The 14,631-nt window shown below is 42.6% G+C and overlaps 1 protein-coding gene across 1 annotated transcript; it reads right to left on the bottom strand.

The window, feature by feature from the left end:
• Positions 1–1,436: 1,436 nt before the first annotated feature.
• On the bottom strand, positions 1,437–12,968 carry coro2ba (coronin, actin binding protein, 2Ba). Its single transcript, XM_068740194.1, has 11 exons — positions 12,768–12,968; positions 8,374–8,490; positions 7,022–7,171; positions 5,543–5,707; positions 4,692–4,808; positions 4,493–4,597; positions 3,797–3,893; positions 3,541–3,653; positions 3,192–3,282; positions 2,361–2,500; positions 1,437–1,571 (listed from the first exon to the last, which is right to left on the bottom strand). The coding sequence occupies exons 1-11, from the start codon at positions 12,966–12,968 to the stop codon at positions 1,437–1,439; spliced, it is 1,431 nt and encodes a 476-aa protein (XP_068596295.1).
• Between the last annotated feature and the right edge of the window lie 1,663 nt (positions 12,969–14,631).

The raw sequence follows: 14,631 nt of genomic DNA on the forward strand, positions 1-14,631 counted from the left end.
CTGGTTTGCATGATGGAATTGAAGTCGGGTGACCGATGGTCTCTCTAGAAGGATCTTCTGACTTCTTCTGAAATTAAAGCTACCAGTAAGCTTCAGAGTCCACACAAATGGTGACATGTTTTCTTCTAGGATTTTATGATACACAGCATGAAGCAAAGCAGCCAGAGACCATGGAGCTGAAGAGAAGCGCCTTCGTGTTTAAGGCGCCGTCAGAGGAGACCTTCAGTCCTTACCTTGCATTTTTTGTATTTACTTTATATTTATATATACTTTATATTCCATTTTTTGCTACAGCTGTATTCTTTCTTCTCTTTGATCAGTTGATTTCCAACAGATTCAGCACTAAGATGAGGCTATGCCTTATATCAAAAGACTCGACATGAATCAGATATATCCCACATTTCTTACATTTCAGACTGTAGCTGAATGAAAAAAAGCTCAAAGTCTGCAGAACTTTTAGGAGCAGAAAGACAAACGTGTGATAGAAATGACAGCTTTGCAGGTCAACATGTCTGCATATAACAGTCACGTGGCGAGTGAGAGGGTGACGATATAACTTTTTTCACCATTAGGCATAGGAAATAATAATTTTTTTATGATTTATCAGAAGGTATTTTGTTGGAGTCAAGTAACTCACACCATTCAAGCTACAGCTTTACACACATTTCAATATTTCATAGCATTCCAACCAGAAATTTCAATGCCAATTCAGCAAAATCCATCAAAATCCTGCAGCAAGCCGTAAAAAAAGCCTATGGGATCAGCAAACACATGTCGGCTAAAAAGGGTGAATTGTGACAAATAAATAGAAGTACCAGTAAATGTACTGTACAGCAGAATAAAGCTAACAACATTCACAGGTAAAAGTCAGAAGAAAAGCGTGACCCACGCCTGCAAAATCGGGTCTTGTCTGTCACTCAGAGGGAAAGCCTCTCTCTGATCAGAGACTTGGAGAGAAGCTCTCTGCAACAAGCGTCTGCAGCGGGATCGAAAGCCTCGGGGAAGGAACGATGGGAGCCAGCGGCAGTGTTTTCATCCTGCAAGGCCGCCTCGGCCAAAAAATACATGAGGACCAAACCATGGTGGAGTTGTTAGAGAGGGATGAGTGTGATGAGAGCAGGCACTGGATTCAAACAGACGACACCTCAGCCGATCAGACCTATTGATTTCATGTTAAGGTGGTAATAAATGAACACTGATTTGCTTTCAGTATTGATCGTACTTGTCATTAATACACTATCGTAGTAATTGCACCATTATCCTTCAGTTGTTATCTTATTGTGTCCGTTATGTAGGACAATAAAGTTAGGAAATAATGTCACATGTCAAAAACGAGTGGTGATGGTGGTAGGGGGGGGCAGGGCTCAGAAGGCTGCTGCTGGATGTCAGCACAGGGGACAAAAGAAGCCGCCTCTCCAGTCCAGCAGGTCGAGAGGTCAGACATTGTTGGGGCTGACGTTCTTCAGGTTGTTGAGCTCCAGCTCCAGCTGGCGTATTCGCACATCCTTGGTGTTCAGCTCCTCTCTCAACCGCCGCAATTCACCCTGCTGCCGGAAGAACATCCGCAGGAGCTACGTGAAGGAACGTGACAAGCAAATTTAAGCACGCAAACCGGGGAAGATGAAGATATCAATGTTACCGCATGGATGGATCTAGGCTGCATTCTGAACCATTATAGAGCGTTAAGATATGAAAACAAAAAGTCAGCAGAACAATTTAACATTCTTTGAGGGAGATAACGTAGATACATTTAAAAAATGATTGTTTCATTTCACAAAAATTGTCAATTGATCACCGACATTGTCTTTAAATTGCAAAACCAGTTATTTTAGGCGTTCTGCAATAATAATGATACATTTTACTTTCATTATTTTACAGAATAATTAATCTGTTACTTATACAGTGCTTTTTTACACAAAATTCAAATAAAAATGTCTAAAATTATAATAATTGACTTTTTAGTGTAATCATAAATGATGACGCCATGTCTCCTGCCCAGCATCTGCTGGGATCGCCTCCAACACATGGATGAACATTAAATACTAATACTAAAGTGTTTTGCTGCCTAACTCTTAGTGCTTTTACTTACTGAAGATGTTTGATCATATTAATAATAATAATAATCTGTAAAAATCATTTGTAATTTTATGATATTTTACTTTTTATTTTATTTTTTATTCTGCTGTATCTGAGATCAAGCTGAAACCGGATTAATCTGTTTATAACACATCATTCATCTACTCATCTCCGTACGAAGCGCTCTTGGCTAATCTAATGCTATGAATTCATTGAGTTTGTAAAAACCTCCTCCTTAAGGGATCAGTTGTGCGGAGAGAGCTCCCCATCGGTTCTACACATACCTCGTTCTCCGTCCTGGGTGGAACGTTCTCCAGCAGGTCAATTCCATTCACCACCACGCTCTTCTTTTCCTTCACCGGGGCCTTGAACACTAACTGCTTTGGTCGATGGTAACTGTCCTTTAGCGACATCAAGACCGGGTCTGTTGCCAAAATGGAGTCAAAATTCTCATTGGCATGTGAAAACCAAGACGGTGAGCGATCTCTGCATTGAATGACGTCCAGCTGGGCTAAGAGGTTCTAGTCCTTCACAGGTCGTCTGGTCCAGTCTCGCTTCCATGTGGTCTTCAGCTTGATGTGCCTCACCTCATCATGACAGCGTTCTTACCATAGTGGGCACCTGGTATGGTTTTTTTTGGCCATCTACACACTGGTCCGCTTTATAGAATGAGGAGTGTGTATAGTGTGGCGGGACTTTTGTTTAATGTTGTTTGTAGGCCTTTGAAAGGAGGTGCTGTTATGTTCGGACCAGAACAAGGGGAAGTGGCGACGATATGAAAACGCACTTCCTACCCCCCCCCCACCCTGTTCGTGTTGAGCCCAGCTCAAGTTGTATCTTATAGAGTGAGAGGAAGTTTAAACCGTGTGTTCAGGGAAAGTGGGAGAGAGTTGGCAACGAGGAACCAATCGGAGCAAAGTCACAGTGATCGAAGGCGACTGTTTTCCACCGTCATGTTTTACCCCAGCTTCCATTTTAAGATCACGGCAACAAATGCTGGGTGGCTTTCTGTTTCATATTCTTTCTTTTTTTTTTTTTTTTTTACAAATTAAAAAAACGTTAAAAAGTTCTTTCAGAAATCGGCCCCAGGCCCGAGAAGCCAACTTGTTGCTTACCTCTGTTAATGCCACTCAGCCATTCCCTGGCGGACAGCGCCGGCTCCGTTCCTGCCGTCATGGGGTAGAGGTCCTCCTGGTACGTGTCTGCCTGCAAACCAGGAACCACATGCATCCTCTTTTTATTGATTAGGTACGTGATTTTGGGTATTTTTTGAAGACACGAAACATAACCAAGATGATATTACTCAGTCATCCACATGAATAACTGACCAGAAGAATAGAATAGAATAGAATAGAATAGAATAGAATAGAAAGCCTTTATTGTTATTGCATAGTGGATATACAATGAGATTAGGAACGACGAGATGTCATCAGCTGATGAGATCCTCTCTTTCCCTTAACTCACCCTTCTTGGCACGATCATTGAAACGGGCTCAATAAAACCCTTGAGGGTGATCAGCTTGTAGAAGCGGAACACCTCGCAGGAGGCCACGTCCAGACCCTTCTTTGGCATCACACCTGCGAAGCAGAACAGAGGCCGTGTGACGAGATGACCGCTGTGGCAAATTGGATTCCCAGATTTCATGGACGATTGGGTCAGCCTTGCTGCAATACGGGCAGCGTTCAGAATCAGAAGGGCTTTATCAACAAGAAGAACTTACAGAGTCCCTTCTGTGGAGAAGGCGACCGGAACTCCATCAGGTATTGCAAGTATGGCTTCTCTGTGGTAATTTCAAAATAACGAATGTTTCCATCTCCCTGTCAGAAAGGCCACAAAACGGACAAACTATTACTGATCATTCTGGCAAACTGTCGTAATATGATGGTTGAAAGAGTACAAATAATAATTTAACGTAGCAACTCCAGAACGATCAATGAGCATGGTGCCAAATGTATAACAAAAAAAGTACACAGTATGTAATGAAACTCAGATTATTGTCTTTTAACACACGTTGTCACGTTCACCACATTGTTCCAGGGTCGTGAGGCTGACTTGGGATTTGGCCTGGTTAGCTGTTGGGTCTTGGCAGAGGTAGGAACTCTACCGAGTTAAGTACTATTAACTTGATCAGGTCTGGTGACCAACATGTTTGATCATTACATTACTCTCCAACTGTGGGATTTCTGGTGGTGGTGTGTGTGTGTGTGTGTGTGTGTGTGTGGGGGGGGGGGGGGGGGGGGTCCTCAGTCATCCAGCTGGACTTTTTCTCATCCAAGAGGCTTCTTCAGTTCTAACGGACTGGTCGAGGGGTCCAGATACTCCAACAGGAGCACAAGTATCTGGACCCTCGACTAGTTATCTTTAGATAAGATAAGTCACAATAACAATAGTCTCCTTGATGTGGCTCAACACTGACCTTTCCTGCCAGGTACAACATATGTGTGTCTGGATCATAGAAGGGAAACAACAGTCCCGAGAGGCCGTCTATGTCCTCTTCTACAATCGGCATGGACAAATCCTCCTGGAGGACACACACACGCACACACACAGGGAATTAAACATACAATTGCTCCCCCCCACTCTGGCATTGCAGGCATGCGCCATCTGGGTCTGACCTGATCCCAGAGAGCGATCTGCCGGGTGTTCCAGCGGGAAACCCCCGTGGTGAGCAGCCGCTTCACGTTGCCCAGGAACAGCACTCGGTTTACTCGGTGGTTCTTACAGCTGGCTTGCTGGTGGATGCAAAGACAGAATGAAGCTTCGTTCTTTGCCGTGACGTCACAGAGAAAAGTCGACTGGCAACGAGGGATATTTGTTTAACTGGAGCACAGCCAGAAGGGGAACCCATCCGTGTACCGAAGCATGAATATTGTTTTCATCCGCTACAGCTGTAGTTATAACTTTCATTTTCGGTGCGAGTCATTTCATAAATTCTTCCTCCCGCTGGCTGGTCTTGATCGCATCCCACTCGGACCAGCAGGGGTGCAGCACATTGCTCTCATCAGAAACCATTTCACCATCAGTCAGGTCAGGTGGGGAGATCATCGGATTCAAGCGTGAAGAGGCTGAGAAACGGTGGGAACCATTTTCCCCGCCACTTTATGGCAGTAAATATGTTTAAACGTAATCGACAGTGTCTAAAATATACATTAATATGAACTAAGATTTGACTTTTAAAAACAGAACCTTGTAGATCTGCTATTTCTCCAGTGAACTCAAGAACAGCGAAGGAACCAGAGAGACAATATGTCAGAGACCCTGAGCATCGACATGCTGCTATGTCCACTCTGGGAAGGTTTTCCACTGGTGTTCATGAGCCGCTGTCAGCGAACCCGTGTACTGTATACATGTTTCATGGGTTTGAGCTCCTGGCTCTGCACTGCACAGCGTCGGGTCCAAACAGCGTTTCCCTCAAACCGGATGCAGCACAAATATGTGTTTTCTGTAGCATCAGCGCCTCCCTCACCTGGAGGACGACTCCAGAGCGAGGCTCGATGACGCGCAGCTTCTTGTCCTTGCAGCTGGTGGCCAGCAGGCTGCCATCCGTGTTGAAGGACATGCTGAGGACGACGTCCGTGTGGCAGTCGATCATTTTCACCGGCTCGCCGATCTCCAGGTTCCAGATCAGGATCTGAAACACATCAGACGGGAGATGCCACTGATATCAATTATGATCGAAGGCACAATGATCATATAGTCATTTCAGTCCTTGCCACTCCCACCTGTGAGTCCGTCCACCAATAGGATCACTAATCACAACCATCCCCTTCCCACTCACGTTTGAATGCACTTTAGAACTAAAGGCCATAGTTGTAGTCAGAGTTCACTTTATTGCTGGACTATTTTTGGTCTGTATCTCAGCAACTGAGGCTGATGCTCAGATTGACATGATGACAGTGAACACATCACTGCCCAGCAGTCAAAGAGACCGCAGCTAAGTTCAGAGGGTTGCTCCGTAAGGCTGCTTTGATACCTTTGTTTTCCCATATCCTGTTTGTCAAAACTTTATTCGTAATGTCATTTTTGATCCATTTTTGCTACTTGGACTAGAACCTTAGCCTAAACCTTTTGTATCTTGTTTACCTGTCGGGGTTTTTGTATCCTTGAACGTTATAATTCAAGACTCTTGAACTTTGCCTCTCTCTCCTGAGGAAGGCTCCATTGCAGGTTTTTGGATCATGACCAGAACTATAGATGCCAGGTCAGTTTTTTTAAACCAACAAATATGTTTTAATTTTTTGCAAAACACATTGTCAGCATGTCAAACTAGAAAAGCAGTCGCCGAGCGCAAACCACCGTCAAGCAGCTCATTCACCTCGTAATTGGATTTACACCAAAAATAATTGTCTTTTTTAAAAACTTTATTTACATTTTTGGATTCAATTACCATAAAACATATCTTTGGCAGCTGAATTCACCTTTGTCGTCATTAGTTCAGTAGTTGTTTATAACCTCCTTGGGGGAGGTGCTTTTTGAATCCCTAAAGGGGGTTTCAATGTTAAAATGTTATATTTTTTTCTTTTGGTCATTCTGGATCAGATCCAGAATACATTTTTCATGATTGTGCATATCGGTCCCCTGACTGTGATTTTTGGTGAGTGAATTGAATGTTTTTTTTTTTTTTTTAAAAGCCTCAATTAAGTAAATGGGAAAATGGATTTCTTTTATTTTTTTGTAGCCAGACAGATACCTGGATCGCTCATAATTTAATGGGATCTAAGTTAGACCAAAACCCATCTTCAGATTTGTTTTGTTTTTTTCATCAAGATCCATCGAGCAGTTTTTCTGTAATCTTGCTAAGAAACAGACAAACCTAACCTCCTTGGCGGAGGTAAAAAAAAAAAAGTATTGAATATTGACCCTGTATTTAATGACATGTAATTACTAACCGTAAATATACCTCCATGATATAACCTTGTTGTCTCTGGAGGTGCTGCTGTGGTACCTTGTAGTCGTAGCCGGCACTGAGGAGGATGCCACTGCTGGTTGGATGCCACTCTATCAGCCCCACCCGTCTGCTGTGGCCGTACAGCTCCAGCACCGCCTCCGTCATGCTGCGCCTTAAACCTCCCTCTGGGATTTCCCATATCCGCACCTGCCTCATTCACACACACGGACAGTAGACGTGAATATCTTCATAAGACACTCTGATAATGTCGTTTTTAACTATAGATTATGACCTACAAACTACAATCAGGCCACAGGCTGCATCAAAAATAGAACATCGTCTCAATGTAGTCCAGTACATCAGGATTAGACTGGATTACAGCTATGGCCAGAAAAGATTATCCCTCAACAGGAGAAAGCGCCACACAGGATGCAGTTCTACCAGAGCAGAGTGATGTAACAGGTGGAAATACTGCCAACAGGGTTTTAGTTTATGCCTTTCAACATCTGATGTTAAGAGCAAGAGAAATATAGATTCAATATTGCTGTTTGATTGGTTCATAAACAGCTGGGAGAGTTGATTCTTTCTCAAAGACATTGTGCATCTGTCACTTGCTGCTTTCACCCCCCCTGAACAACAGGCACTAGAGCAGCAATGGGACAAATAGCAAATCACAGTCCTGCAGGAACCTTCTTAATCAATGATCCCCTGCTATTGACCTCAGCATCTGACCAGCTTCACAGGTATAGTGGGAGGTTCACACACCTTAACCTCCTGAGTTCTGAACTCTTTCATGGCATGCATTTTCTTTTATTTCTGTTGGCTATTTGGGGCGATTGGGACCTGATGAGTGTAAAACTATTATTATTATCAATATATTATATGACTATATGAATATAATATATTAATTAATATTAATATTATTAATATAATATGATTTAGTCATTACATTGGTAGTGAGGAAAATAATGGCAACATTAAAACATTCACTTCGACTTTTGATAGAAAAAATAGTCACAACTGAGGAATGATCTGTGAAACTCTCTATTTGGTGCCAGAATTTGGTTTTGGGGTCTGGACGACCTCACACCGGATGCCCACATATTTGGACAACAGGTCCCAGGAGGCTAAATGTTCTAAAGCTGTCCAGGTTTTTTAATGAACGTTCATTTAACCCTTTATTGCCAAACGTATCATATTTGATACACATGGGCTCCCAGGATTTTAAAGTTTGATTCCCCCGCCCCCGAAAAAGCTGATAGATACAAGCCAACACATGCATGTGCATTTTCCATGAAAAAAAATCAGGATTTTGCAAAAGTTACATAAATTACAGCATTCTGATGATTACTTGATGGGTGGGCTTTAAAGGGTTAAAACACAGAAAGACAAATTTAAGGGTCGCTCACCGAGGTGTCCTCAGAGCAGGATGCTATGATGTTTTCAAAGAAGGGGTTCCACTTGATATCCAGAACATTCCCGTGGTGGCCACACACCTTTGGGAAGTGAGAGTCCAGGCGACCAGACTGCAACATGAGCAGAGGTCAGTTATTTCTCATTTGTGAAAATGGCATAATATAAGAGTATTGTAATAGAAATGATGAGAGAAGGCAATGCTGATACCGAATACAGAATTGCATTTGATCTTCTAATGAAGCCAAGTAATATTCATCCATAAAGAACATTACTGAGCAAAACAACGTAACGCTTTTACTGTTACAAAACTCTAAAATAATATAACGTAATCAAACCGACACCTAGAGGGGTTTTGATCAAAGCATTTTATTGCACAGGAAATCTCAAACCATGTTCTGCAGTAACCCAAAGAATCCACAGAGGGGCAGCGGCTCATAACAACAGGAGCCGCTTAATGTCAGTCATGATGTCATGAATGTTTGATGCCACTTCATCCCACTGACCTCCTTTTGATTTCCTCAGAGATTTGATATCCTGTGTGTTTACATGCAACAACCTCACTGAACCCTGCAGAGTCTCCGAGGATGCATCAAATGGTCACAAGCACTACTTTGAATAATAATAAATGTTTTTATTATTGCAGTGTCGCCTTTAAGAATTGTTTTATATTTGTGCATCCCCATATTGGAAGTCTTTTAAAACTGCCCCATACCTCACTGCAGGAGGGTGTGTGTGTGTGTGTATGTGTGAAGAAAGTTATGAGTCAAAGCCAGCAGAAATAAAAGACACCGCACTCTCCCTATATTGGGATTTACACCAAAAAGAATGGCCTTACGTTTATTTTATCTACATTTTTAGATTCCTTAAACATGAAAACAAATGTTTAGCAATTTGATTCACGTTGATGTCATTATTAATTTAGAAGTTAGTCACAAAAAGCACAATTTCAGTAATGATGGATTTTTCTGGATCTATAGCCTTTGAAGATACAACAAATCTGTTTGTCCACTACTAATGGACTACTACTTATGAAACAGAGCCTCCTTTGTGGAGGTAATTAGAGAGATATTATTGAAAGGGTCCAAAACTTTTTGTTTGTTTGTTTGTTTTGTTTGATTTCAACTGGATCTGTTTCCTCCGGTATTAAAGACAGAACAGATCCGTGGGCATGCTCTGATGTGGAATCGGCTCAGCTATTAGACGACGCTTATTAGAAATCTCTATCTCTAATTTTAATACAAATTAATTTTTGTAATGAAAACATTTTCTGTATTCAGTGGGGAATGGAAATATTTCCACGTCTGATGCCGATTTTCCTTTGCCTAATAAATGCTACAGTGACTGTGAGGTTTTAACATGGCCTCAAAACACTAATAAGATAGGATCTAAGGGACTCCCTACATGGGTGGAACTAATTACCTGCCAGGAAATAATCTCTGCTGGGAACCACAGAGTCCAGAATGTCCGGCAGGAATAATAAAGAAATCATAAGTTGCATTTAGAGCTTTGATCTCAAACACTTTGCTCTCTCAGTTATGTCTACTGCTAGAGGCCTGCAGTAGTTGGTCACTAGTAGGCCTCCTCGTCGCTCTGCAGCTCATTTCCCGACGCTGTGGCTCAGATTGGTTCCGACGAGCTCACATTGTGACACAGAAAAGTGAGCCGATCAGATCCCCACAGTTCCAGAATGCCAGCGACCCACGTGACGTATTCACAACAGACTCTTATTGATCTTGAATCCCAATAAATCCTAATTAACGAGGGTCAGAAACGGGTGGTCTGAGGTGGAGACAGCATTACTTGCAGCACATCCCATAATAACTGCAGGCAGTGAGGTTGCAGATTTCCATTAGTGTGGCCTCTTGCTGATTCAAAAGATCACGGAGCTTTCAACATTCAATAACCTACAAAGAACATGCTGAGTCATGCTTAAGAGGCGAAATTGAAAATTCTGCAGCCACGGTTTATCACATGTCAGAGTATCATCAGAAATTGGACCAGCAGTGTGTGTGTGTGTGTGTGTGTCCCCTCCTGTGTGGTTTGACAGTCAAGTGGTCCTGCAGTCCGCTTCATAGAGAGCTCTGTAATAATTTGATGACTTAATGGTCACAACATATGTCTTCAACCAATAGTTAAATAAATATCTTTCGTCTGATATTATACACACGAGTGAGAAATCATCAGGAATGAGAAGCAAAGGATTTATGAGAACAGGACTCAATCATTCATCTGAATTACTGTGAAATACTCGTCATAATTGGTGTGACTGTAATATTAGCGCTGACGGTGGCGTGGAGGAGGAGTTCTTTGTTTCTGTCTGGGTGGGCCCAGGTGCCAGGCGGTGCCAGCGGTCGTCCTGCCCTCCATCAGCATCTGGGGGGGGGGGGGGGGGGGTAGCCATATGGCTGTCTCGCTGGCTACCATTGAAATATGTCTCTGCCTCGCTCACTCCTCACCATTAGCCAAACACACCCAAGATCAGCTTGTGTTTTTTAAAGGAGATCATTGTGAACACTCACGCGTCTGAGTGTGTCCTCAATTTAGAGGAGGAGGAAACATGGGAGGAGGTTTGTAATTCTGTAATTCATTCCTTTGCTCTCTGTTTGATTCCAAAGTCACGGTGTTGCTGCCTCTTTTGTTAATGTTCTGCATCCTCTGAATTATCTTACAGACTGCTAAACAGCCAAGGATTCTGGGTAAAGCGTGACTGCGCACCATATCTGCTTGTAATTCAGTTCAGGTTCCTCTGAGATAAACCGCCTTCCATTCCAAAACTGTAGCCTAATCCTACGTCATAAATAAATGCATTAATTGTAACTTAGAGCTGTCGTCATTAAAAACGGTTTGTTGGTGCTCACAATCGGATCACAGCAGCTCAGAGTCTGCTGGTGGAGCGGATGCCCTGTTTAGTGCTCATCGAGCAGGGAGTAAAATAATCCCACAGCAGCGCTTTGGCTTCAGCCTCCTGCGGTCAGTGAGAGGAGACGTCCCACCAGCATGTTGGAAATCAACTCCCGTCCCACTGAACTCCATTAATGCAGCGACACTAGAAACGCTGCTGCAGCCATGAAGGTGCAGCGAGAGCCCCTGAACGTAATCATCCTGTTACGACAGCCAGAACTGAAGCGACTGTGCGTCTAAATGAGAAATCATCCCGACACAGCTGAGGTGTCATTAATACACGGACACGTTCTGATCCATCCGGCTAATTTATCTAGTGTTTCAATAACACGTGCTATACTCACAGATAGCATAGCACCTTGCAATATGTTACTGCATGCTATTAAAACATCCAGTACATTCATATGGTCTGCACATGAAGGGTTTATATGCAGTGCAGCTCCATTAAAGGGCTATGAGAGCTCCAAATTGTGCAAAATCTGTGATTTATTACCTCTAATTATGAATTTGGTCACTGATCCCCAAACACATTCAAAATCAGGTTATATTCATCCCGAAAATGTTTACGTACCACATTTTATCACTCTAAAACCGCCAAGGTCAGCCTGAGCTCAACCTACAGTATATTTGAAAATAAATTCACATTCACTACTTAATTATAAATTTGGGGATTAACCAGAATTTAATATGAAAGAAAAACACTAAACCTTTTGCAGATACTGCACTTTGGCATTGCAGGACAGCCCAGCCCATGATGATGTAAACTGCTTAAAGAAGCAAAGCACCCAACGGTTTCTCTCCATTCCATTAACACGCAAATGCGTGCAAAGTGGAATCAGAGGCAGGCTGCAGAGTAAGCGCAGAAAATATTGCACACACATTTCTACACTGTTCACAATACGTTAATTACAAATGTCTTACTGGATTCAACTGGCTTTGTACAATATAGGCTTCAGCAAAGTGCTTAGTTAAATGCATTTCTTTGAAAAATTACCTTCCACTTAAAATACCTCAATGATGTAATGCTTTTCTGCAGACGTAAGACTTTTTTTTTTTTTTTAAATATGCAGAACTGTTATAATTAGAGCACGATCAATAATTCAGAAACAGCAATGAGGCAGATTTGATTTTCTAAATGTGAAGAACGTTATCAATACATTGCTGTTCCTTATTATTTGAGATTATTGTGATCTCACCCTGTCACAAGTTAACGTTGCCTTTATTTCTAAATAAAGCTAAATAAAGCTACTACGCCCTGCAGTAGAGAGAATAGTTTAAGATGCATTTTATGAACGCATTATCATAGTAATCTAAAATAAACCTCTAATGAATTAACCGCATAAGATCAAAAATAGTCTCTCTCTCTTCCAGAACAAACTTCTGATGAAACACTGACACAGTAACGTCAAGGACTAACCTCAGTTGTTGTCTTGCATGCGCGGAATAACAACAAACAGCACATTGGCAATGCCACAGTTCCCGTTACCTGGGATACAGGTACAACAATGAACGAGCCTCCGCCGGCGCTCTCGGTGACGACCGCCAAGAACTTGGAGTTGACGGCACAGAAGTGGTTGTCATGGACGTTCTTGGTGATGGGGACTCCGTCGAAGCAGTGCTCCCGGCTGGCCACTTTTCCATAGACGTTTCGAAACTTGGAGCCTCGGTAGGTTGGCCGCCATGACATCTGAGGAAAAAAAAGACTACCGGTACATACATCAAAAAGTTTCAGGAGAGATTATTTGATCTTCTTTATTAAGGCTGCTGTGGATGATTAGCTTGTCTTTAAATGAGAAGCCCATGGTGGCCAGAATAACTTTCATTCAGTTTTTACCTACAGTAAAACTCCTGATACTGTGTCGAGGTTCTCTTTACAAAGAAAACAGAGACTGACATTGTCTTCACTCTTCATCCAGAAAATATTGTTCGCTTCACTTTCTTTCGGTTAAACTCCAGCTGACAGTTGACTTTCGTTGAAGGTGGGTTAGACGTTTTTTGAATTGTCCACGTTGGTCAACATTACTACACCAGCACCTATGAGAGTTAACCCCCCCCCCCCCGGACTCTGAGTCTGTGGACGTTGCTGGGTTAGTGTCTGTGGCCATCACTCTGGGATTTCCTGAGACCAAGAATGATCCAGACTGTCCTCTCAAGACTTTCACGTATCTGGTGCTTTGTGACAAACTCTGGAAGTCATGGTTGGATGAAAGGGGGAGAACAACAAGCGCAAATAAATCCACTGCATTTTTTTTTTCATCAGATCGCTGTCTATTCCTCACTTTTTTGTCCGTCTGTCTGTCTTGTTGGTTTCATGTTTCACCGTGGTGTAGCACAGCCCTCGATGGCATAAAGTAAGAAATAGAACTTCATCAAATAGAATAGGCTGGTCTGCCAAGAGGGCAGGCGACGGTCACAATCACATTAAAAATAATGCAGCTTCGCAGCTTTGCAGCTTCATGCAAACACAGAGATGTGGCTATGCTGGATTCAAGACGTTGCTTTCGTTCATTTCTCCACCACAAGAATGCAGCCGGCTCGTCCTCTGGCAAGAACCGGACTGAGGTGAGTTGGCCTACCCACAGGAAGTGGACATCAGGCAGACTTTATCCTGTAAGGAAAAGGCTTTCTTGCTAAAGCTGCAGGCTTCATTTGATAAATCTACACTCATAAACACGATCTGTTTATGAGTCAACGGAAGTGATGGTTCAGAACAAGAACTGAGGAAGAGTCTTTATTCTTCTCAGATCAGCAGCAGTGTTCCCAGATGATATCAGGCGATCCTGTACTCAGCATTGTTCTTGGGATGTGAAGGGGAACCCCGGGGGAGGGGGGGGGGGGACACACACCTTCAGACCATGCTGCTCCCATTGTCTCCCTCCTGTTCCTTTCTGCTTCAAGCCAGAAGGGGGAATGGTTTCCAGCGGGACACCAATTGCAGGGATCACTTGGTTTTCACTTGTGCTTGAAAACTATGATGCGCTCTAATAGATCTAACTACATTTACAGGCTTATTGTCCACAGTAAAAGAACAACAGCCAAACAGAAAGAAAAAGAGGAGGAAGGAAACATACACGGGCAAAAAGGATGCCAGTTGGTTACACAGCTGTTGTTATATTTTTTTTATTCCAAGCAAGCAAACACAGGATCCTAAAATGTAGTTTTCTTTAGATTTAGGTCCTAAAACTAAAGAAAACTACATTTTTCAACTCACACGTAACTTGAAATATCGATCGTGTTAGAATACTTTATTGATATATGTATTTTTTTAATGACTGGTATTGAGGTATTCTAGAGTGAAGTCTTGCTCCCTTTTCTTAAGTTAATACTCTGAATACTTTGAGCTCAGACGT

Source organism: Brachionichthys hirsutus, chromosome 1, assembly GCF_040956055.1.
Source record: "Brachionichthys hirsutus isolate HB-005 chromosome 1, CSIRO-AGI_Bhir_v1, whole genome shotgun sequence".
NCBI classification, from domain to species: Eukaryota; Metazoa; Chordata; class Actinopteri; order Lophiiformes; family Brachionichthyidae; genus Brachionichthys; species Brachionichthys hirsutus.